At 38.8% G+C, this 26,806-nt stretch overlaps 1 protein-coding gene across 1 annotated transcript in view; it reads left to right on the top strand.

Annotated features, from left to right (window-relative positions):
- Positions 1 to 1,982, top strand: part of FBXL17 (F-box and leucine rich repeat protein 17) — a 122,137-nt gene extending 120,155 nt beyond the window's left edge. The window contains exon 9 of the mRNA XM_081318405.1: positions 542 to 1,982. Coding sequence (XP_081174531.1) covers positions 542 to 679 — 138 coding nt within the window. The 3' untranslated portion in view covers positions 680 to 1,982. The remainder of the gene's footprint in view (positions 1 to 541) is intronic.
- Positions 1,983 to 26,806: the final 24,824 nt, after the last annotated feature.

Here is a 26,806-nt window from a genome sequence, read left to right as displayed (position 1 = left end):
GTGGGACTCGAACCTGCACTAATTGCAGGCAGCTGGTGTTACTTAAGGAGGCATTAGCCCACTGCTCCACCAAGGCTCTTTTAATGTATGCATGCTTATACTACATCAACTTTGTTCCAAATCCATTGACTTGGGGTGGTAATGGAATTCAAAATTCTGGTTCTTGTGGTCCAATATGAATACGTTCATTCTTACGAACCTATTAGGTCCATGTTCTTTATAAGGCACTGGGCCCATGTTCCCGGCAGATCCCATTCCCACCCTCTAACCATAACTGCCCATGCCCATACTTATTCATACTTTGGAGCTTCTTTGCTTGGGATATAAGACTTTTTTTACTTTTGTTTCATTTTAGGCAAATTACTAATACTTTGAAGGATATTCCTCCAAAAAAATTTCTGATAATTTTAAATACAAACAATTCTGTATTTGAAAAGATAGCCATTTTCTTGTTTAGTATATCATGTTTTAGAGTGAGATTAAAGGACAACATGTGGTATTAGCAATAAATAATATATAAAATTATTTCTTTTACATGTAGGTGAGTGAAGTGACTGTGGAACAACTGGTACAGCAACACCCACATATCACCTTCAGTACAGTGCTACAAGATTGCAAGCGGACCTTGGAACGGGCATACCAGATGGGTTGGATACCCAGTATGTCCAGTGCCTCTTAACTCATGCTATGGCATTAAAAAAAAGATTTAAACTGAACAATTGAAAATGGTTAAGGATTTTTAATTAATATTTCTTGCTTTTTATTAAATATATGTTTGGTGTATGTATATGCAAGAGAGAGAGCATGAGCGTATGGCAAATGTCTAGTCAGCCTTTTAATGGAAATATTTGAAGAAAAATATGGTCAGATATAATTAATTTTTCTGAAATGTTTATTTGTCAATTTAAAATCTGCAAATCAGTAAGATTTTGCAGAAAGCTTGCCCTTTTTTGTAAATTGAATGTTTACATAAACTAGAATACTGTTTGGATGTTTTTTCAAGATATATGTTCATGATAGAAAAAAATTTTTAGAGATGCATTATAAGATTTTGTTTGTTGCTTAAAAGCTTTGGGTTTTAATTTCTCAAGTGGGTTTCTTCTAGCTCTAAGGTTAGTTTCAGCACTGTTATATGTTGTAATGACTTTTTGTTTCATGCTATTTCTTTTTTATTAATAGTTCGTAGTTCTTCTTAAATTATAAGTTGCAACTTCTTTCCCAAACTCCCCTTTAATTAGAAGTAATAGATAATCCTAAATCAGATTATCAAAATATTGCAAACCTCTTGTGCATTTTTGAAATGCACATTTATGAAAATCTACAAAGGTACAAAAATATAACATTTTTATGATAAAATTTATTTTGAATGGAATCTTTAATAAATGCTGGACCTAAGCATAATGGCAATTTAAGCAGACTATCTGTCTGGTCTCTATTGGTTTTACTAAAATAATATTTTTCAGTTGCTTCTGAGTGTATGTATTTAATTGGATATTCCTTGATTACATTTCTACATCTTTCCACTTTCCACTTTTGTACATCTTCATTTTAATTTTAAGCACTTTTTATTATTTAGATCTGTGAAAAGTAGTGTATCTAAGAATTCAGGATTTCTCTGTGTGTAAAGAAACCTCAGACTTGCATTTCCTGTATGCTTCTGCAGCATCTCAGGGGAGGAGGAAAGAAACATCTGCCTCCACTTATAACTTCCTGTTATATCTAAATCTACAATCTGCAGGATTGTAGCTAATTGAAAGTATGGTTAATTCAAACAAGTCAGAATCAAACTATTGTATCTGTTTCTGGCCTATTTCTTTAAATATAATTTAAACAAAGGTATTTGGAGATGTATTTTTCCAAAAGTTCATAGTTTATTTCAAACTAGAAATGTATTGTTTTGCTCTCTTTCTATGATGCCCAATTGCTCTGTGATTTAAATCTGATGTTCATAATGCATTTTTATAAAGCATTTTCTCATCCATGCCAGTATGGTAATTTTTTCAAAATACATGAAAATTCCTGTTGGTCATATACAAATCTATTCATGGGCCTTGTATTTGAGTAAAAATGTTTGAATGTGTTAACTACTTATCCAAACAAATTAGGCCATGCTCATAAATATCTTTATGCTGTCCTTCACTCAGGTGTTGATGTGTAATCTCAGATGGAATCTTAACAACTTTATAAAATGACAGCATATAAACTATTTGCTCAAAATAATCTTTGTACAACCATGTATTTGCATTCATGTTAACCATAAAGCATCATACTGATGTAAATCATCCCTTAGTAAGAAGTTTATTATCCCACCATGTTATATAATCCTAGGAATAAATTTAATGGAATTCAGTCTGGCCAGATGTGTAGAGAATGACATTGTTATTCTTCATTCAACATAGAATATCAAATGCTACAGTAAGGTAAAGAAAAGATTTTGGTAATATTAAATACTTGGTACTGACTATTGTAAAATCTTTTTTGATGAGAAACTTTTATCTAGAATCAGAATTTCATTTTACTGAGGCATACTAGTTATTTGTTTATTTATCAAATTTCTACACCGTTCATTTCACATATGTGACTCTGGGTGGTTTACAAACAATCTAATAAAACAATATAAAATATGACTAAAAGCAAAGTTAAAAACAAAATTAAAACCAAAGTTAAAATTTACACGTTAAAAGTGAAAATTAAAGTTTAAAAATTCATGAGGCTAAAGGTTAACTAGACTGTGAGGGAGAACCCTCAAGCCACCAGCCTTTCCCAGGGTTTCATAATAAACTCAGATCCTCATGCTAAGAGGCACAGCTAAGAAAACCAGAACTGTGGGGGCTCGCCTCACCTCTAGGCTAAAATGTTCCAAAAAGCACAGGAAATACAAAGCCCTACATGGCATGGGTCCGGATTACCTACGGCAACACCTGCGGCCGGCGTCAACTTCCCTCCGTCCAGTGCGCTCCCACAGAGAGGGCCTCCTCAGGGTGCCTCCGATCAAAGAATGTCGATTGGTGGCCCCCAAGGGGAGAGCGTTCTCTGTGGGCGCGCCAGACCTATGGAACCGCTTGCCGGTTGAGCTCCGGACGGCCCCCGACCTTCGCTCCTTCCGGCGCGATCTAAAAACGTATCTATTTGAGCATTCTGACCTGGTCTGATGGGTTAGGGTTGGGGTTTTAATACATCTTTTTTTTTTATTTAAAAAGTTTTACAATACATTTTAACTTTAATCCCCCCCTCCCCCACCCCTATCCAACCCTCCCTATCCCTCTCCCCCACTCCCTCCTCCCCCCCCGACTTCCCAGAGCTAAATACAGGGCATAAAATCGAAAAACAAACATAAACACCCCTATGTTATCAACAATAAACTATAAATTCTATCTCTCTCTAGCTCATATAAAATGAGTACAAACAATATTAATATTACAAATAAAGTAGAAAAGAAAAAGAGGAAAACAGAAAAAGAGCTTTACTCAAAATAAATTTTCTTAATCCCAGTCCTTATTCATATTAATTTCAAAAAAAAGAAAAGAAAAGAAAAAAAACTTTCACCTGCTATTTGCATTCTCCCACCTTTCTCTAATTTCCAAACAAATTCTCAGTTACGCGCCAAAAGCGCCTATCTCTGTTAATCTTAATAATCTCCGACCAAACTAAACTATGATCAAAAATAGTTCTTGCATGTATCACACCAAATGTCTCGCAGTTCCAAATCATCCTTAAGTTCAAATAAAAGTTCAAATAAAAAGAGTATATGTAAAAAAAAGATTTAGGCAATCTCTAAGACAACTTGTTGTTAATTAGGAGCTTACATACCCATTCTTAGTTCAACACATACTTTAAGTCCATAACCCTAATATACTTTTCTAGCAAGCAAATAACATCAATCTTAAATTGTGTGAAATATTAAAAAAAAAAAACTTTCTTTCTCCTCTATAATAATTTCACTCCATTGACATTCTAATCTAAAAATTTAATCAGCAATCTTAACGCCCCAAAACTTTTGGAGCACCTCTGTCATGACCCCCAAAACTTCTTTAGACCGCTCTCCTCCTACATCTTCACTGTAAGCACACTTTGAAGATTCCATAACTTTCTGCTGGTCTTGCTCTTGCTCTCGTCTCGCTCTTCTTAAGGCGGCACGCGTCGTCTTCTGGCCTCCTGCAGCAACCGATGAGACTGTGACTTGATCCCCTCCAACATCATTGTCCTCTGTCTGTCTATCTGCAACATCTTGAAGCTTTCCCACACCGTATCCTTTTGCAGCTTCCAAAGATGATAGGGGGGTTGCTTTTAACACATTACTATAAAAATCACGTGCCTGAGCCACAGTAACCAAACGATGTCTTTTACCTTCGTACGTCGCCACCAATCCAACTGGAATCTCCCATCTAAACTTAATATCACGTTTCTTAAGTTCCTGTACTAGAAATGCAAAATCTTTCCTTCTCCTTAGGATCTTCGGAGGGATCTCTTTTAAAACCAAAACTTCTTGCTCAGCCACTACCAAATTAGTATCATAAGCAGCTTGAATGACTTCATCTCTAATTACTCTCTTTGTAAAATAGACCACCACATCTCTGGGTAACTTCCTCTGTCTTGCAATCCATGAATTTACACGAAAAACTTTGTCCATATTTCCCTCAATTTCAGATGCTGACTGGCCCAGTACCCCTTCCAGAGCCTCAGAAATCAGCTGCTTTAAACCTTCTTTACCATTCTCCTTTAGACCCCTAATTCTAATAGCATACTGCATCTGATTATACTGAACAAGGCTCAATTCATCGTCCATTTTATCCCTTATATTTTCATTTTCTAATACCTTTGCTTCTAATATAGAGTTCTTTTGACTGAGATCCTCCACTTTTATATCCAGCTGTAGCACACATTCAGCTACGGATTCAACCATAGACAAGATGTCCACCCTCATTGCTCTCAGCTTCTCTTCCATCGTCTTCTCCAATTTCTCCATTTTCTCCTCCATTTTCTCCTCCAGCTTTTTCAACTTTTCAACCATCATATCAGACATCAATTGTGCATGCTTTCCAAGAGCGTCTTGTAAATCCTTAAGCGTCAATACCGGGGGAGATGCAGGAGGAAGCAAAGCTTGCAATGAGGTCTCTTGCACCAGGGAAGACCCCGCATTCCGAAGAGCTTTAGAAGTTTTAGCCGCCATCTTCCCCCACTTTCACTTATTACGCACTTTCACTTTAAAGCTATAAAATCCATTGAGCTAGAGAGTAAAAATAAAGAGTCCACTTCACCTTGACCTCCTGTACCGCTCTGCCTGCATCTTGATAATCAAAAGTATTTCCTTTTGGCAGGGGTGGTTGCTAACGCCTGGCTCTGCTCAAAAAATCCCAGAGCAGAGGCGCTGCGCAGCTCGGAGCAACCCAGGCTTCGGGGGGGCTCATCCTTCAGCCGCCCAAGCTCTCATCTCAGGCGGCCCCGGAGAGCTCAACCCCTACCTGGGGCCTCACCCCCTCCTCTTCTCCCGAGGAGGGGGCTTCAAATCCATCTAAACAGCTGATCGGCGCTGTTTACGATGGAAAAACACAGCTGCGGAGCGGGCAGCCCGAAAACGGCTGTCTTTCAGCGTCGCGTCGCGACCGGAAGTCGGGTTTTAATACATCTTAATTATTGTTTTAACCTTGGGCATTTATTTAATCGCTTTTAACTTTTGTATCCTGTTTTTGTATTTATTGCCCTGTACACCGCCCTGAGTCCTTCGGGAGAAGGGCGGTATAAAAATATAATAAATAAATAAATTAAATAAATAAATAGCAAAAAAGGGCCATCTTCCTAGATCTTTCCAGTCGAAATTCTTTAACTGACAGGATTCACAGCATCCCCTCCCTGCTTGACCAGGTGGGATGGGTTGATATAATTGGGACAAGGCACCTTAGATACCCTGCCCCCATGCCATTAAGGACTTTAAAGGTGATAACCAATACCTTGAATTGGACCCAGAAACCAGTTGGCACTCAGCACAGCTCACAGAGCAGAGGTACTGCATGTGCCACACTAGACCAGAGCTGCTTATATTGCTACATTTTGCACCAATTGCAACTTCTGGATAGTCTTCAAGAGTAGCCTCATGTAGAGAACATTGCAGCAGTCCATCTGGGAGATGACCAGGGCATGAGTGATTGAAGGGCTTCTTGATCCAGGAAAGGGAGATAACTGGGTGCACACCCAACTTTAGCAAAGGCTCTCCTATTCTCAACTGCCATCTACTAAGGAACCAAATGCTTCCCTATCATTTATAATTATATTGGATAATTTTCATATTTTTATTGCATCTGATACTATCAACATTCATTTTTTATTATGTGAATTCCTCTGACTCCCCAAATTGATTAACTGAATATGGACAGAAAATCACTAAAATATATAGATGAGAAGGTTATTTTTATGTATATTACACTACTATGAACGGTTACATTTCAGCATAATTGACAAAGACACACTGAAAACAGAATAGTAGATAACTTTTGGAATGTAACAAATTAATAAATAATTTTTTTAGATGTAACACTGAATTTGTTTTTTAAAGGTTATTATTTTAATCCATAATATCAAATGTTCACAATTGACTTGAAAGTTGCCATTTTTCTCAAAATGTCTGGCTAAACCAGAAGACTTCAGGCAAAAAACAGCATTTATATTTTTGGTCTTGTTTCTTTTTTAGAGACTCTGGATTGTGATAAATCCCACTAATACAATTTTTTTCAAGGAAAGTATTCCATTTTCTTTCTTTGATGCAAGTACTAAAAGGAGATAAAAAATAGTAACAACTATTATAATACTCACTTTGAAAATTACTTAATGATAAGTAATAAATAATTTTGTAAGATTTTATCCAATATAATATATGTAGAAAAGATTGAAAGAGTATATTTCAGTAGTAATTATACAAGAGATCACTAAAATTGAAATAAATTGTGAATGTACCTATACAGTGACCTATACAAGTTTTCAACAAACACTTATCAAAGTGGAATGACGGTGAAAGTGAGATTTTTGCCAACTGTAGAAACTTTGCACCAGCACTGACTGATGATAAAATATGCTAGTGTAGCTTTAGCTTTATAACAGAAGCAAAAATAAAAACTGTGCCCTAACAGAAATATTGATATGCAAATTTTATATAGTAGGTATGATTAGTGGAAAGGAAATTGTCAGAATTAAGACATTTATTTAAACCTATAATCTTCCCTACTGTAACAATCATCTAGTCCTATATCATTTCTCTGTATCAGAGTTTCACACTGAGAATTGGCATGGTTCTAACAACTAGGTGTAGGATGAGTAAGAAACATATGGATCAATAAATGTTCCGTATTCTTACCATTCATTCAAAACAGTATCAGAATACCATCTAATGACTAATCCAGCTCTGACTCATGCTTTGAAATAATAGCTTCAGCTGAAGATGTTCATAGGCACAAATGTCACATATGTTAAACAATTTGAGTGCAATCCGAATAACATCTATAATCCCCAAACTCGCACACTGTATGTCTGCTCTGGTGGAATAGGCTAAACTTAGACAAGCCAGTGATCTGGATTTTTTGTTAAAAAATCAGGACAGCGATGTTGGCATGGTTTGATACTGGAATCTTGAACTGAAAAGTAGCTGTTTTAGAACTGAAGTGGAAAAACAAATCATTGATAGAGCAATGTAGTGCAAAATATTTTGTAACCATCCATGTATTAAAAGTTTACTAAAGGCATCTTTAAAGAGTGTATTAAAGGCAAAAAAATCAAAACAATTTTGTATGAAGCACTCAAGCATGAGTTCACAAAGCTAATTTTAAAAAATAAAAGAAATTAATATTTAATATATGGTTCAACACTTGTATACAATATTAACAGAGAGAGAAAAAGTCCCATTTTACTTTATTATTTTAAATCCAGAAGCCAAATAATAGTAGTGCACAAGAAGATGCAAGTTATAGAAGTCAATTAATGCTAATACCTGAAGGCAGGACAAGAAACAACGGATGGAAACAATCCAAAGAGAGAAGCAACCTAGAACTAAGGAGAAATTTTCTGATAGTTAGAACAATTAATCAATGAAACTACTTGACTCCAGAAGTTGTGAATGCTCCAACACGAGGTTTTTAAGAAGGGACTGGACAGCCATTTGTCTGAAATGGTATAGGGTTTCCTGCTTGAGCAAGGGGTTGGACTAGATGACCTCCAAGGTCCCTTACTACTACTACTACTACTACTACTACTACTACTACTACTACTACTACTACTACGATAGCTCTTTATAAAAGAATAAAATAATTAGAATAAAAATGCAAATAAAAGTCACTTAGATAGTTATATGGTCCTTTAACCAGGAAAACAATCAAACCAAGAGCTTTTAATAGCAATTGCAATTAAGCAAAATTTTGCTATATTCTTGAAAAGTTCAATGAAGCCAACAAGTAAAAATGAGGGTGTTTATGAATTCTGCATGAAAAGTGCAATCGAATTGTGTATTCTATGGCCATGATGTCTTAAGCCAGCCATACTGGCTCAGGAATTCTGGAAGTTGAAGTCCACGAGTCATAAAAGAGCCAAGGTTGCCTACCCCAGCTTTAGGTCATAAAGAAGATACAGCCCTGGTGCAGCTCTGCTTCTTTTAAGACCTTCCCACTGCAAGTTGCTAAAGTGGCTTAAGTATTCTGAAAGTCCAAAAAATTAATCTAGAATTAATAATCAGTATATTAATATTTCATACTAATGATACAAAGACACCAAGTACTAAGCAATAGATAATTTAGCTCAAAGAGTTAATATGCAAAGCAACAGCTTAAAATAATGTGCTAAATTCCTACATTGCTATTTCTTAATAGTAATATAGGAATTTAGTACACTATTAGATCTACTGTTATTAAACAATCCCCCCAAAAACTCAGACATTCTTTTGATTTTATTGGGATGAATTTAAATTTTCTTCAAATGTCCCGTTTGAAACTTTCAGTGGGTCCTGTCATGTTTAAGTAAACCAACTTGATATCTATTTTCTTTGTTCATTTTAATCATAACATTTGATGTTGAAAATGTGAAGATTTGAATTAGATAAATATATGTGTACTATGTGTATTCATAAGTTTATAGGCCTAAGATTCTTCAGATGGCATTAAAAAGCTCAGGCATCTTGAGTGATTGATTGACTGATTTGGTATTAAAGCAAAGGAAAGCACATGTAACTGTATAGTAAAGTCTGCCAAGTAATTTCAAAGTAACATAAGGAATGAGACCACTGCTCCCCGCAACCTTCTGGTATTATTTATTTATTCCAACAAGGGGATGCAATAAAATAAGAAAAAGTCAAGCAGGAGTTATATGTCAATATATACAAAAGTTAGGCAAAACACTAAAATTTTCTTCTATGACTTTCCTGCCATGGATCAGACCAAACCAATGGGAAATACTTTGTGATTCAGCAGTTGTTTATGGAGATTGATATCACCCTTGCAGTGACATTTTATTTTATTTTTAAAAATTATGTAAACTGAAAGCAGAGAATATCAATTTGAAGGGAACTGTAAGAATATGAGGTGCCCATGTTCAACATATTAGATTTGTAAATGCCACAACATATTTATTTAAAAATAAGAGAAATATCTGACTATACAATATCAAATATTGGTCAGTAAAGTAACAGCTGACTGCTGTCTCTTGAGTTGAGATAATCTCAAGTAGCTACTGAAGCATTAAAAAATATTTACTGTTGTTGTTGTTAGTTGCGAAGTCGTGTCTGACCCATCGCGACCGTATGGACAACGTTCCTCCAGGCTTTCCTGTCCTCTACCACCTTCTGGAGTCCATTTAAGCTCACGCCTACTGCTTCAGTAACTCCATCCAGCCACCTCATTCTCTGTCGTCCCCTTCTATTGCCCTCAATCTTTCCCAGCATTAGGCTCTTCTCCAGTGAGTCCTTCCTTCTCATTAGGTGGCCAAAGTATTTGAGTTTTAGCTTCAGGATCTGGCCTTCTAAAGAGCAGTCAGGGTTGATCTCCTCTAGGACTGACCGGTTTGATCGCCTTGCAGTCCAAGGGACTCGCAGGAGTCTTCTCCAGCACCAGAGTTCAAAGGCCTCAATTCTTTGGCGCTCAGCCTTTTTTATGGTCCAACTTTCACTGCCATACATTGCAACTGGGAAGACCATAGCCTTGACTATACGCACTTTTGTTGACAGGGTGATATCTCTGCTTTTTAGTGTGCTGTCTAGATTTGCCATGGCTTTCCTCCCAAGGAGCAAGCGTCTTTTAATTTCTTGGCTACAGTCCCCATCTGCAGTGATCTTGGAGCCCAGTAAAATAAAATCTGTCACTACCTCCATTTCTTCCCCATCTATTTGCCAGGAATTGAGAGGGCCGGATGCCATGATCTTGGTTTTCTTAATGTTTAGTTTCAACCCAACTTTTGCACTCTCCTTCTTCACTCGCAACAAGAGACTCTTCAGTTCCTCTTCACTTTCTGCCATTAGAATGGTATCATTGCATATTTACTGTAGCAAACTAGAAAAGATAATTTGGAAGATTTTGCAAAATCATCTGTAATACTCCCTAGGTGGATGTATTTAATGAGGTATCTGTAAGCTAATTTTTTTGAGACATTGATGTGTTGTTGATTTTGAACTCTCAGAGAGTCTGCAATAAGATCATATCCATTCATGACTGCCACTCTAGGCTAGTCAAGTCAAGGTTTCAAGGCATGATCATGTTTGGTTACTTAGAGAGGTTTGAGCATGGAACTCCTGAGAAAGTAGTCATTCAGTCTGGTACTGTTAATCCAGCCACCTGTTTGTTAGATTCATGTTCCTCCTGGTTTGTGATGGCTGTTCAGAAACTAACATGCAACTCTGACGGTGTAATAGTGTTGGTCTCTGTGAGAGAGGAGTAATTCTCCCGATTTTGAAGGGGAAGTAGATCCAACTGTCCTGAACAATTTTTTTTTTATTTAAAAAGTTTTACAATACATTTTGACTTTAATCCCCCCTCCCCCACCCCTCTCCCTCCCCCCCACTCCCTCCTCCCCCCCCCGGCTTCCCAGAGCTAAATACAGGGCATAAAATCAAAAAACAAACATAAACACCCCTATGTTATCAACAATAAACTATAAATTCTATCTCTCTCTAGCTCATATAAAATGAGTACAAACAATATTAATATTACAAATAAAGTAGAAAAGAAAAAGAGGAAAACAGAAAAAGATCTTTACTCAAAATAAATTTTCTTAATCCCAGTCCTTATTCATATTAATTTCAAAAAAAAAAGAAAAGAAAAAAAAAACTTTCACCTGCTATTTGCATTCTCCCACCTTTCTCTAATTTCCAAACAAATTCTCAGTTACGCACCAAAAGCGCTTATCTCTGTTAATCTTAATAATCTCCAACCAAACTAAACTATAATCAAAAATAGTTCTTGCATGTATCACGCCAAATGTCTCACAGTTCCAAATCATCCTTAAGTTCAAATAAAAGTTCAGATAAAAAGAGTATATATAAAAAAAAAATTTAGGCAATCTCTAAGACAACTTGTTGTTAATTAGGAGCTTACATACCCACTCTTAGTTCAACACATACTTTAAGTCCATAACCCTAATATACTTTTCTAGCAAGCAAATAACATCAATCTTAAATTGTGTAAAATATTAAAAAAAGAAAAAAAAACTTTCTTTCTCCTCTATAATAATTTTACTCCAGTAACATTCTAATCTAAAAATTTAATCAGCAATCTTAACGCCCCAAAACTTTTGGAGCACCTCTGTCATGACCCCCAAAACTTCTTTAGACCACTCTCCTCCTACATCTTCACTGTAAGCACACTTTGAAGATTCCATAACTTTCTGCTGGTCTTGCTCTCGCTCTCGTCTCGCTCTTCTTAGGGCGGCGCGCGTCATCTTCTGGCCTCCTGCAGCAACCGATGAAACTGTAGCTTGATCCCCTCCGACACCATTGTCCTCTGTCTGTCTATCTGCAACATCTTGAAACTTTCCCACACCGTATCCTTTTGCAGCTTCCAAAAATGATAGGGGGGTTGCTTTTAACACATTACTATAAAAATCACGTGCCTGAGCCACAGTAACCAAACGATGTCTTTTACCTTCGTACGTCACCACCAACCCAACTGGAATCTCCCATCTGAACTTAATATCACGTTTCTTAAGTTCCTGTACTAGAAATGCAAAATCTTTCCTTCTCCTTAGGATCTTCGGAGGGATCTCTTTTAAAACCAGAACTTCTTGCTCAGCCACTACCAAATTAGTATCATAAGCAGCTTGAATGACTTCATCTCTAATTACTCTCTTTGTAAAATAGACCACCACATCTCTGGGTAACTTCCTCTGTCTTGCAATCCATGAATTTACACGAAAAACTTTGTCCATATTTCCCTCAATTTCAGATGCTGACTGGCCCAGTACCCCTTCCAGAGCCTCAGAAATCAGCTGCTTTAAATGTTCTTTACCATTCTCCTTTAAACCCCTAATTCTAATAGCATACTGCATCTGATTATACTGAACAAGGCTCAATTCTTCGTCCACTTTATCCCTTATATTTTCATTTTCTAATACCTTTGCTTCTAACATAGAGTTCTTTTGACTGAGATCCTCCACTTTTATATCCAGCTGTAGCACACATTCAGCTACGGATTCAACCGTAGACAAGATGTCCACCCTCATTGCTCTCAGCTTCTCTTCCATCTTCTTCTCCAATTTCTCCATTTTCTCCTCCAATTTCTCCTCCAGCTTTTTCAACTTTTCATCCATCATATCAGACATCAGTTGTGCATGCTTTCCAAGAGCGTCTTGTAAATCCTTAAGCGTCAATACCGGGGGAGATGCAGGAGGAAGCAAAGCTTGCAGTGAGGTCTCTTGCACCAGGGAAGACCCCGCATTCCGAAGAGCTTTAGAAGTTTTAGCCGCCATCTTCCCCCACTTTCACTTATTACGCAGTTTCACTTTAAAGCTATAAAATCCATTGAGCTAGAGAGTAAAAATAAAGAGTCCACTTCACCTTGACCTCCTGTACCGCTCTGCCTGCATCTTGATAATCAAAAGTATTTCCTTTTGGCAGGGGTGGTTGCTAACGCCTGGCTCTGCTCCAAGAATCCTAGAGCAGAGGCGCTGCGCAGCTCGGAGCAACCCAGGCTTCGGGGGGGCTCATCCTTCAGCCGCCCAAGCTCTCAGCTCAGGCAGCCCCGGAGAGCTCAACCCCTACCTGGGGCCTCACCCCCTCCTCTTCTCCCGAGGAGGGGGCTTCAAATCCATCTAAACAGCTGATCGGCGCTGTTTACGATGGAAAAACACAGCTGCGGAGCGGGCAGCCCGAAAACGGCTGTCTTTCGACGTCGCGTCGCCACCGGAAGTCCTGTCCTGAACAATTTTCATCCTTTTTTTTAAAGAACAATTGTTGAGAAGATGGTTTGGTTGCAGTTGCAAATGAACTTGGAAGAAATGGATTATCTGGATTCTTTTTAGTTAGGTTTCAACCCTGGACACAGTACAAATATGATTGCTGATAACCTATGGTGGAGCTGAGATTGGGTCAAGCAGTGCCTGGCTCCTTAACCTTTCAATAGTGTTTGATACCATCAACCAGGGTAGAGAAAATAAACCTAAAGCCCCTGATCTACAGGATGCCTCAGGGCTTGAAGCTGCTCGGGAAAGCCATAATCAGTATGCCGATGATGCTCAGATGTACATCTTAGCCCCTGCCTGACTACATTATGTTCTTAAGGTCTTGTCGCAAAGCCTGCAAATTATGAAAGTGTGGGTGGTGATGAACAGACTCGGGGTTAACCCTAGCAAGTCCAAGTGGCTGGGGATCATCAGATTTTGGCCCTTAACAAAATAGCACTGCCCCATTCACGATTGGTGCATAATCTGGAAGTCTTTCTAATCTCTCAGTTCCTGCTTGAGAAACAGGTGGCAGTTGTGGCCAAGAAGACCTTTGTACAAGTGCTATTGGTGCACCAGTTGTACCCATTCTGGATCAAGAATCATTACTTGCTGTCATTCATGGCTTGCTCATCTTGTATTTGCACTATTGCAGTGCTTTATATATGGTTCTGGTCTTGAAGATATATGGAAGCTATAGTTGATGCTGAATGGGCAAGCACAAGCAGTGATGGGAAAGACTCACTGTGACCATATAACATGCTGCTATTTGAACTTCATTGGTTATCAGTTGGCTTCTGAATACAACTCAAGGTGTTGGGTGTCATTTATAAAACTATACATGGCATAGGATCTAGCTCTTTCGGAAACTCCATCTCCCATACTGTATGCTAGTCCCAAGTACTGTGACAAAGTTGGCTTGCTTTTAGTACCAACAGTTAATTGGTGTGATTTTCTGAGGCCTATGACTGCACCTGCCTTTTGGAACAGCATCCACCCATATAGCTCTCAGCTTGCCTTCAAGCATTCCTTAAATATTCAGCTTTTTGTCTCAGGACTTCAAGCAGCTGAGGGGAAATAATTTACTAGGCTAGGGAGATTGTTAGACCATTTGTGCCAAGAGGAGATACTTCTGCTGGCATTAAAGGGAACTACCTGAGGCCAGACTGGAGATGTCATTGAAGTCCTGTTGTGGTGCTTGGAGGATATGAGTATGAGGATGGGATAATTCAGGCATAAACTGAATCCTAGGAAGAGTTCCTCTTTATCCATTCTCTGCTGCAGCACTACCCCTAAAGGTTTGAAACTTGGGGGTATCTTGTATCAACAGCTCCTGCTGTCAAAGCAAAAACATGCAATGTACATTAGCAAATAGAGATTGTGGTGGGGTGTGGGGCAGGACTTTGGAGCAGGAGGATTTTTCTAGTAACATAATGTTTTTAATCACGGGACTGCTTTGGAACATCACTCAGAAGCTGTAGTTGGTTCAAAGTGCAATGGCCCATATGCTGACCAATGGGAGGACGTTACACCCTGCACTGGATGCCAACTAGTGCATGGTGCCTAGTTACCTGCAGGAACCGCCCTGAGTCCTACGGGAGAAGGGCGGTATATAAGTCTAATAAAGATAAAGATAAAGAATGCATTCCATCACTAGAATTGACCTATACAGCAATGAGAACAAAATACTAGTGCTGCCTAACACTAGCTCAATGGACATCTGGATGGCTGCTACTCTAACTGCCATGTGTTCAATCACAACCAAACAAAATCTCTTTGGGGAAAAAGGTGAAGCATTTGAAGAAAACCATTGCCAACCATTAAGCACTGTACTCTCTTGTGCTGAGAGTCATAGGTGTTTTCGGACACAGTCTGGGTCTATATTTATTCCTTATTCTCAATATGGCATGTCTAACATAGTGGTTTTGAAATTGACCTTGACTATAGCATTGACCTTGACTATAGCATACCACAAATATCCATGCTAGCCAAATCTCAGGTCATGTCTTCAAATTTGAAAAGCCTTCTACTTTTGGTTTTAGGGAAACAATGGTGGACTGAAGATGGCTCAGTATAAGTAGAGCTGGCGAACATGGCTACTAGAGGAATTGGGGAATGGATCAGCTTCTGGACCTTAATTGGAACTCCTGTTCTGATTAAGTTATGAATTAGAATCACCTACAATTTTTCTCTATCTAGACCTCCCTGCAAAGCAATTGTAAAAATAGCAGCTATTTTATGTTTGGGAGCTCTGTGAGTTGAGGAAAATGCCTTCTGCCTGAACTGCAGTTCAGCACCTTGATAGAAACATTGGATTCATCTACTCCAGGGGTCTCCAAACTTGGCCCTTTTATGACTTGTGGACTTCAACTCCCAGAATTCCTCAGCCAGGCATGCTAGCTGAGGAATTCTGGGAGTTGAAGTCCACAAGTCATAAAAGGGCCAAGTTTGAAGACCCCTGATCTACTCTCTTTCTTAACTACTTTAGGAAGTTCCTTGCTAATGAAGTTTCTGGATGTTAAGAACAATCCATAAGACAAGCTGAATTTCAATGGGAGATTTTCCTTCTTGATGAAAGAAGTTCTAAATAATTTTAGGGATTAAGAAGAAAAGTTTTAATCTTTGGAAAACAGTAGAAGAATGACTAGATTGTTGATTTTGGAAACTTAAGGAGCTAGATGGACTTGAGAGAATACAGTATATCCTGGGTGTTTAAAAATTTATAAAAGAATATACAAAGATTTCAAAATTAATTGTATGAAACTCGTGTGGGAAAGTTTTGTGAACTAGAAAATAAACAGAAGATAAGAGGGGATTTGAAGGTTGCCTAAAGAGAACCAGAGAGAACAATCAATTATAATTAAAGGAAAAGTAACCCATTAATATAATGTAGCAATACTATTTGACTGTAGAAGAAATTAAGGAATTGTTTGGGAGCAATGTACTCAGAAATTCAGAAATTACGTACAAGATTGATACTATAATCGAGGATATAGAAGAATGTAAAATTTTAGGGGCTAAAGTAGAGAATGGGCTGATTTGAATGTGGATTTTGATTTTAAAAAATGTTGGATTACAAAAGTGATGGAAAAACGATGCTGTGTATCTGAACATGGATTTAAAAATGCAGAGTATAAAGTGATATAGAAAAGGATGATAAAATGAATTTACAAATGAAAGCAGTTGCTGTCTTAATAATTAAAAGGGTCATGCAAATAATAAAGCAGAAGAGTGACTTGGAAAGCCCTCTTATCTTGGATTTACAAAAGAAAGGTGCTAAACTAATGAAGCTGTTCCTTAAAGGAGAAAAAGAAACATTGTAGGTATTCCTCGGCTTATGATCACAATTGAGCTCAAAATGTCTATTGTTAAGAAAGGCAGTTGCAGTTGCCCCATTTTACGACCTTTCTCATCACAGTTGTTAAGTGAATCACTGCAGTTGTTAGTATTAGTCTCAAAAGATGAGCAAATGATCCCAGGACTCGGCTCTTTTAGAAAATCTTAGTCTTTTGTCTCCGGAAAGGGGTGTTCTGTACCAGCCTGCTACCGGCCTTGCAGAAAAGGCAACCCCTTTACAGACGGCAAGAGGCTGGAATACGTCTGCCAAATTTATTACAAAAACAAACAAAACACGAACCAAGATACCGGAGCTTTGAAACACTATCTGAGCGGTTGCTTTCAGCAAACCAGCCCTCCCCACACAAGTCCTTTATAAAGAGTTCAGGGCGTGGCTTCTCTCTCCCTCCTTCCGAGAAGCCCCATTGCCTGCCTCTGTTTACTCCTACTTGACTGCCTCCTGCGTCGGGCGTCCTTGAACAGGGCCAGCTGTGGGTCATCTTCATCCACACTGTCAGGCTCACACAGCTGGGTCTCCATGGTGACCAAGTGGGAGGGGCCTGCCTGAGGGCTATCATCAGCAAGGTCTTCAACACCCCCCTCCTCCTCTGAGTCGTCCGACCCAACTGCCGAACCCACAGGCTGACCCTGAATCACAACAAGGGGTGGGACTCGGAAACACTAGCGCATGTGTTGCTGAAGTGCCTGATAAAGAGACACAGCAGCTCATTCACCTTCTCAAAGAGAAGCTGCATCTCCGCTTCTGCCCCATGAGCAGTGAATTACATGTGGAGACAATTGCAAACTGGCTCGCATTCTACCACCTTTTAAATTGCTAGACCTTGGGGCGCATGCGTCTTGTTGCCTTGGCAGTGATGCTGACGCCCAAATTTGGGGCCAAAGGAACGTTCCTTGTCTGGGGGAAGGAGACGGAGCTGCTCCGGTGGGCTGCTTCTGTGGCAGTGGGGCATGCTGGTGCCCTGCGCTGCGATCCGTCTGCGGGGGCTGCCCTGGGAAAGATGGAAGCACAGCTGTGATCTGGGATGGTCACCCGCTCCGAGCCCTGTCTGGCCGGCTTTGTGCCTCTGTCCCCCAAGAGCAGATGGTTGTGAGTTGCTGCCGTGCGCTTCCCCGAGTGTGCCTCAGCCCCGGATCTCCCCTCACCTGTGACTCCGGCTGCATCTGCAGAAGGCGAGTGGGGCGAAGGGTGCCCGTGTGAAGGGTGCCTTCCTGCCCCGCGGTTCACAGCAGCACTGTTGGCATGTGTAGATCGACTCTGAGCGAATGTGAGGTGTTTCTGTTGCTGGAATAAAGCTTATTAAATGAGCTGGCAACCTCCGAGTATCGTTGATAGATCCTCCCCAACTTTCCTCTGGTGCTTCATAAAGAGTTCACTGAGCATCAGGTTTCTTGGTAAAAATGGATTTGGAAGGAAGGAAATGACAATGGGAGGGAGGGAGGGAAGGAGGAAAGGACAAAGAGGGAAGGTAGGAAGAAAGGAAGGAAAGAAGGAAGGGACAATGGGAGAGAGAGAGAAATAGAGAGATGGAGAGAAAGAGAAAGGGAGAGAAATAGAGGGAGAGAGAGGGAAGGAAGGAGAAATAGGGAAGGAGAGAAAAAGATACAGAGGGAGAGAGAGAAAGGGAGAGAGAGAGAAGAAAGAAAGGGAGGGAAATGGAGAGAAAGAGAGGGAGAAATAGAGAGAGAGGGAAAGAGAAATAGAGGGAGAGAGGGAAAGAAGGAGAGAGGGAGAGAGAAATTAAATTAGTAACATGGTTGTTAAGTGAATCTGGTTTCCCCACTAACTTTGCTTGTCAGAAGGTTGCAAAAGGCAATCACATGACCCTGGAACAATGTGACCATCATAAATATGAATCGGTTGTCAAGCATCTGAATGTAAATCACATGACCCTGGGGATGCTGCAATGGTCATCAGTGTGAAAAATGGTCCTAAGTCACTTTTTCCAATGCCACCGTAACTTTGAACAGTCACTAAGTGAATTGTTGTAAGTCGAGGGCTATACCTTTATCATTTTTTTTCCTTTTTTTTTGGGTCAGGTTTTTGACACCTTGCTGGGTGACTGGTGGTACTCGGACATTGCCTTATCCTAAAAGTGGTACAATGGGTGAAAAGGTTGAAAAGCCCTGCTATAGAGTCCTTCCCAAGGACCTGGGATATTGAGATGTTGTTTGATGCTATTAATGATATCATCACAGGATATAAACTATTCTAAGCAAAACTGCTTTTTGCAATTGACTGGTGGTGATTTGATCAATGCCGATAGTGTTCAATTGGTGCTGAAGTTGTAACCAAGGGGCCTAATTACTGGTACTTGCTTTGCTTTTTTTTTTTTTTTTGGCCATAGTCATTTAATTTTATTTGCCAGTCTTTGTATTTTCTCTATTTCTTTCTCTTGTCTTCTGCTATCTCCAGCCATTGCCACATCCACTATCCAGAATTATTATTTTACTATTGAAATACTAGATACTTTGTTAATACTAAAATTGCTTATACTTATTGGGAAGGAAGGGAGACTGTAGTGGCAATGCGGAGGACCATTGTATTTCAAGGAGTTTAGTGTCGTATTTTGATTTCTCCTTCATATTAAGAAAGTCTTAGAGACTAAGAACTCATTTTGAGCTAACTTGCTCGTTTTTCACTTCTGCTTGCTGAATAAAGGAAAAGCAGAAAGAGTATCTTTGCATAGTTGCAAAGACTTTCTTATCTGTGAAAGTCTCAGACTTTCAGTTTCCCTCTCAGAATTCTGGGCAAGGTTGGGTCTTGAAGTCTCATGTCCATTGAAGCAAGGCCATGAAGTTATGGTGGCAGGTGTTTTTTTTAAAAAACAACAACTTAATACTGGCCTTTAAATGAAGTGTTGTTGCACAGAACCTAGCACTGGGAACTGTGGAACCTGCCACCTGGTTGAAAGAAAAATCTTCATCAGGATCCAGTCCAAGCCAGGAATAATCAAAATGGAGACTGCTTTAGTAAGAAGGCTGTAGTTTATTGAAGAGGAGAGCCAGGTAGGAAGATGGCTCTGGAAAATCAACTGACCACATGGAGCAGAGTGGTGGGCTTTTATACCTTTTGGGGCTCTTGAGGTTGTTTCCTGTTCCTGTTTGAAGCTTTATATTTCCTGGGTCATGTACTTTGACCTGAGTCTGAGTGTGCCCTTTTGGTATTGGTGGGTTAATCCTATTATGTCCTGTCTTAGAGTTTGGGTGGGGTATGTAGATTTTAAGGGTCTTTCCTAATTTCTTCAGTTTCTAGCTGGAAGGCTCCAACCTTTCTGAAAGTATTATTGAATTTGCATTTCTAAAAGCTGGTTTCTGCCTAGGGGCTGCTTGGGGGAAAGGGGCTGGGGCTGGTTTCTGGGGCTGGTTTCTGTCTTTTTTTAAGATCTTCTCCATTATTCCTTTGGGGAAATATATTGTTCCTTTTTAATATTTCCCAAAATATTTCTTTCTCTGGATTCTTCCCACACACCCTTGGAGAATCTCTGTGTCATTATTGAGGAGCGCCTTGCAGCTTATAAGAGATTTGGTTATCATCCAAAGTATGTTATATATGCTTTTTCTGTTATACTTTTAAATGTGTTTGCTTGAGTTAATAATAAAGCTTAAAATCTCGTTATTCACTCAAATGCTCATTGTCTTTGAATCCAAAAGAACCAACTGCCTGGGCATCTAATCATTTTCCTAATTTAATCTGTTTTATAACTTCAGAAACTTCCTGTATTGTTATAGCACCATTTATATTTTGTCTCTGCTCCACTGTAATCCTCAATAATTTTTGTTTCTTTAGATATTCATCTATTTTCTCTAGAGGAATGTCACTTCATTTATACATAGAGTAATATTGATGAAATATATTTTATATGGCTGCATTGTCCATTAATACAGCATTTCCCTCTTGTAATTTCAGTATCATTTCTTTTCCCTGTATTTTCATAATTTATATGCTAGCCATTTCCTGGTAAATTTGAAGGGTGTTTTTTTTTTGCTTTACATAATTCATTTTTATTTCATTTAACTTACCGTTAACATACTATAGATAATTGCCATTGTAGAAGTTTAATTTGTTGAGAGATACTTGTCATCGCTGGAGAATTCTTTAGTTCTTATTCCTCTTTATTTCATCAAAATATCATGTTTTCTCTTGACTCTTCTTTTTAAATTCATTACTGTATTGTATAAAATGATCTCAAATAAAAGATTTACTTGCATCCCAAACCATTCTTAAGTCAGTGCCTCTACCTAAACTATTTTCAAAAAAATTTTTTTAGCTTTTAACAATCCTTCACTATTGCTTCTTTCTGTAGTGATGGTTTGTTGATCTTCATCTAAAAGAATTAGATTTTCTTTTATAAATCAAACTCATAGGACTATGAGTTGAACAAACTCTTTGTAATATCTCCTTTAAAATTTTAGTGGCCAAATTATTGAAGTCCAAAGCATATCTATTCTTGAAAAGAATTATGGTTTCAGAAAGGTAAGTATACCTTCTTAAATTGTCATTTTTTGTCTTGATGTATCAACCAGCTCTAAACTGTCCATTAGATTTTTTTTTTAAAAAAAACCTGTTGCTCATTGGCCTTGAGTAATTTTAATATTTTGTTCAGAGGTTCTATTTAGTTGAGGGGAAATCACACCATTCTAATCCCCATCAAGCCATCAATTCTCATAAGAAAAAAATATTAATCTTTCCATAAATTGTTTATAAAACACTATTTTGCCCTCATTTGGGGCATAAACTGCCAGTTTCAAAGTCTTAGCCCCACACAAATTAACTTGCATGTCAACTAATCTGTCATACCCATCAGTCAATACTTCTGGTTTTAGTTGGGGATTTTTGCACAAAACTCCATTTTTCTTTTCTTTTTTCTTTTGTTGCTACAGAAATAAATTCTTCACTAATTTTTTGTAAATCAAACATTTTTCTAATAGTTACATTTTCCTGTTAAATCTGATTGCCTTTGTCCTCCTTCAGCAAGAGTTTCTGAAGCCTGCCTGATTGCTACCCTCCAAAATAACTTGAATTGTCTTTTAAATAAACGTGATGAAAATACCCAAAAGATTGATTGCCATTAAACTAGTGAATCCCAGTGAGATCCTTGACAAGCAACTACAGGCAGGTTTTGTCTTGCCTTTTGTAATTTACTGACTTGCCCTTGGTCATCACTGAAATCCTGCCACTTGTTATCAAGGGTCTCCTCCGAAAGACTTCCATGGCTGACTTCTTAGCATTTTTATTGCAGGTTCCAAAGGGGTGCACCATTGCCTTACTCCCAGAGTAAAATATTCCATTTAAAGTGTTAAATCTAACTATGGCGCAATAGTGAAGTACTTAGTTTGATAGTTGGGCAAAGAATGAATGACACTTTTCTTTCTTCTTTTCTTTCTTCTTTTTTATTTTTTTTATTTTAATCCCATTTATATCCCGCCCTTCTCCGAAGACTCAGGGCGGCTTACAATTTAAGCACAAACCAATGTGCTTTAGCAATAGCCTTCATTCTATGTATATGCCTGCTTATTAGGGCTTGCACATATTTTCTGAACGCATTACAAAGCAGTTTTCCTCCATAGCTAGCCAACAACAGCTTTTCCAAATGATCAGTTGAAATAAATCTTATTTTTATTTCCTGACATTTTCAGTACAAGTATGTATGTGAAATAGAGGAGAGGGGGGTTGCTTAGAAGAACTAAGCTTCCATTCTTATAAACTGCTCAGAGGCTCACTTCACCATCCTCATTCAAATAAGAGAAATATGGGGAAATTCAACAGTGAGCCTTCCCCACCTGTCCTCCCTTTTCCCTTTTCTCCTTTCTTTCCACAGCTCAAAAGAAAGAAGTCTAATCCAAGTTTCAAGTTTCAAGTTTTATTTAATTTGTATACCGCCCTTCTCCTTGGTAGGGACTCAGGGCGGTTCACAGGGCATATATAAAAAAGACAATACAAAAATTAAAAAAGATTAAACCCATGCCCAGTTAAAAACAGTAATACAAATCTAAAACGACAAATTAAAACCCATAATCCCCCGTCAGGCCAGACCAGCCATTTCAAATAGGTGGGTCTTCAGGCCACGACGGAAAGTTCGGAGGTCTGATGCCGTCCGGAGCTCCACCGGCAGTTGGTTCCATAATACCGGAGCGCCCACAGAGAAGGCCCTCCCCCTGGGGGCCACCAGTCGGCATTCCTTGACTGGCGGCACCCTGAGGAGGCCCTCTCTGTGGGAACGCACAGGGCGGAGGGGAGTTGATGCCGGCAGCAGGTGGTCCCTGAGGTATCCCAGACCCATGCCATGTAGGGACTTAAAGATCGTAACCAAAACCTTGAACCTCACCCGAAAGACAACTGGTAACCAATGCAGCTCGCGGAGCAAAGGTGTAACATGGGAGTACCGGGAAACTCCCAAGACAACTCTCGCGGCCGCATTCTGTACCAGTTGGAGCCTCCGAGTGGTCTTCAAGGGAAGCCCCATGTAGAGAGCATTACAGTAGTCAAGGCGAGAGGTCACGAGCGCATGAGTGACCGTACACAGGGCATCCCGGTTCAGATAGGGCCGCAACTGGCGCACCAGGCGAACCTGGGCGAAAGCCCCCCTAGTCCATGCTGTGAAATAATAAGGGAACTTTAGAAAGACCTTGGTCATGACTTCTATGGACACTTTAGGGAAGCATAAACACACTTGGTGGAGCAGTGGGCTAATGCCTCCTTAAGTAACACCAGCTGCCTGCAATTAGTGCAGGTTCGCATCCCACCAGGCTCAAGGTTGACTCAGCCTTCCATCCTTCCGAGGTAGGTAAAATGAGGACCCAGATTGTTGGGGGCAATAAGCTGACTTTTAATAATGCCGCTTGGGAGGGGTGTGAAAGCCCTAATAAGCAGGCATATACATAGAATGAAGGCTACTGCTAAGCTTGTAAGCCGCCCTGAGTCTTCGGAGAAGGGCGGGATATAAATGGAATTAAAAATAAAAGAAACAACTAATCTACAATGGTGCCTGCTTTTAGCATGTCACCACAGGCAGCATATTTTAACGTATCCTCTATGTGGCCTGAGATGCTGGATTTGCTTGTCCAAACATCACAGCCACTGCAAACTCTATACACATTTCCCAGGCACATTTCCTTGGAATCCAATCCAGGGTTTCATTGTCTTTGAAACAAAGAGAAGCCTCTTAATAATGGGATAACATTTAACTGTCACAGCCATGTAGAAGGAGCTAATTGTATGAATTCCTAGCAGATCTCAAGGGATACTCTCTGTAATTGACACCTTTGTGAGAAAGTCCAATCTACCATTTTTGCTATAGCAAACTTTAGAACATAATGCTACACATAGGCTACAATGTGAATAATGATTCAACACCCAAGTCTTACTGACACTGATTGTTTTTTTAAACTTTCTGCTAGTTCCCTTCTTCAGCCACCACCATCAGCCCTTTGATGGAATACTTTGATTAGGACTATGTTCAGTCAATGGTAAGATCATTTTAAAGTGGCAGAACCACTCTCTTGCTCATGAAATACATGCAGGATGTATGGCTCACATATCTCCCAAAGCAATACAGTGGATTGCTTGTTTCAGGCTTCGCATGTTTATCCATCTACAGTAGTTTGTAAATCATTGTTTCCTGTGGTGCATTCATATATCACATTAAACTAAAAATAAACAAACCAAGCTAGCATGATTTGTGAAGCATTGGAGGGCAATTTCAGACTTCCTTTGCTTCTTCTCTAACGAAGCTGCATCAAATATGATATCTGATCCATTGCTCTATTTGTCTGAAATTTAGCACCGGCTTCACATAAAAGTGGATAGCTGAAAATGAAGCGTTTTTCAGAAAAGAAGTTTAAACTATGAGGCCTACTGAAATAATTCACTCATTTAAACCCATCATCCCAGTGACAGATATTACATGTGGCATCTTGCAGGTTATCTGATTGACTTTTCTAAATGAGCATAAATAGCTTTTCTAATCTGTATTGGTAATCTTGTTCTTCTCATTCGCAGGCATCTCCAAGATTTGTTAAGATTCTGCTACTGTTTAGATTCTTTTGTTTCATCTTGATGTGAGCTAAAATAATTAATTAAAAGTAGGGATTCATATGTTATAATCATCACTCAAGTCTCTCTCATTGTTAAACTGTTCTTAGTAACAAACTAGCAGAAATAGTACTTAGTGCTTAGATATCGCTTCGTAGTGCTTTAAGCTGTATTGCCCCCAATAATCTAGGTCATCATTTTATTGATGGTGGAAGCATGGAAGGATGAATCAACCTTGAGCCAGTCAGGATCGAATTCCTGGCAATGGGCAAAGTCAGCTTGCAATACTACATTGTAACTATTGTGCCACGACTTGCCAGCTTAAAGCTTTGGTTCAACAAATTTAGGACATCCAAACTGAACATGACATAAGTACAGGATGTTCTGCAGCACTAGATTATCTACTTTTTGTCTATGTGACTTATAAAATGTCAACACTGCTTCAGCACAGCTGACTTCTCACTGAACAGAGCTGCAGTGTCCTGGGATGTAAATGAAGGCCTTTTTCTTGTAGCTTTCTTGGGTACCTAACTTTGCATGCAGCTCCAGGGATAATTAGTAAGTATAAAGTGGTTTGCAAAAAAGCTATTTTCATGGCATGAGAACAATCTGTCCCTGAGCCTTTGAGTGTTACTGGGTATTATTCTATGTGCTCATCTGCTGAACTGATCTCCAAGGATCAGTGACAAAATCTGGAATAAGCTGATAATGATAATTTCTGTAGGAATAGCAACAAGGCAATTCTTCTGGGATAAATGCTAATGTATAGTCTCTCAAATATTTTGTACATTATATATTTAATTACATATTTTTAAATTTTGCATTTGAAAAACAAACTTGCCCGGCTTTACAGTTTAAAAGATATTTGGATGGATACAAAGATTTTACTAGCAGAATATAGAATAACAGAGTTGGACGAGACCTTGGAGGTTTTCTAGTCCAACCTCCTGATTGAGCAGGAGACCATTCCATGGCTGTCCCATCTCTTCTAAAAAAAAGCCTCCAGTGATGGAGCACCCACAACTTCTGGAGGCAAATCGTTTCATGATTAATTTAATTTAATTTATTTAATCATGAGATAATACATTTCGTGGTGGCTCAATTTACATTTGTGGTTCTTTTTAGAGCCTTACTTAATTTTCTAATAAAGGTGCTCTCTGACTCTGTGAAAACAGTGTATTTTAATCACTTTTTCTTTAAAGTTTAGCATTGTTTCCAACATCTGATATAGTCTGAGGTCCAGAAATGTTTACTGGAGAGTCATATTGAGTTCATTAGGCTGGATTCAAAGTAAGTTCATTTAGGACTACAAATCTAATTTCATAACTTCAGTTGTCTTGTTTCATGTCATGTGGAAAATGAGGTACAAGTACTTAGAAGTAACAGATTCTAGCCTCAATTGTCTTTTTCCCTTCTTGGACAAACATTTCTATAGGGTTTTTTTACTGCAACTTTGTCAAAGAATATTTAGTTTATTCATGTTGAATAAACAATGTAAATTGCAAGTATATTTCTACTCTCGAGTATATTCTAAGGTGTATGGAAAAAGAATAGAGTTAGATCACCACTACACTTGTAATGCAACAGAGTATGAAATTCCTGTCGTGTTTGTCAGGCTCATTGATGCATCTCAGTTTAATAAAAAAATGAAATCAATCTTCCTCAAATTTTTCATTGACATGCAATTGGTTTTTTTAAATATTTTATTAGAGATGCTGGGGAGGCATTAGTTTAGATGGAAGAGAGGAGTGAAGGCTTAAAACACAAAGGAGAAAAAGTTAATTTAAAGTGATGTTTGGTAAAAAAAATTCCCCTTTGAGATCCTGTTGTGTAATTGAACAGATTAAGATAACTGACAGTAACTTCACAGTGTGTCTAAGTGGAGGTCTCTATGGGTCAGGTCTCAGATCCTGTGCCGACACGTTAAACAAGTTTGTCAATTTTCCATCAGATTGATTTTTCTCACAGGTCTGGAAGGCTTGTTTCATTTCATCTTATTTCCACCGGGGTTCTTAACAT

The sequence above is a fragment of the Vipera berus genome (assembly GCF_964194415.1).
Source record: "Vipera berus genome assembly, chromosome: 2".
Lineage (NCBI taxonomy): Eukaryota > Metazoa > Chordata > Lepidosauria > Squamata > Viperidae > Vipera > Vipera berus.
This window is presented reverse-complemented; position numbering and strand designations above follow the sequence as displayed.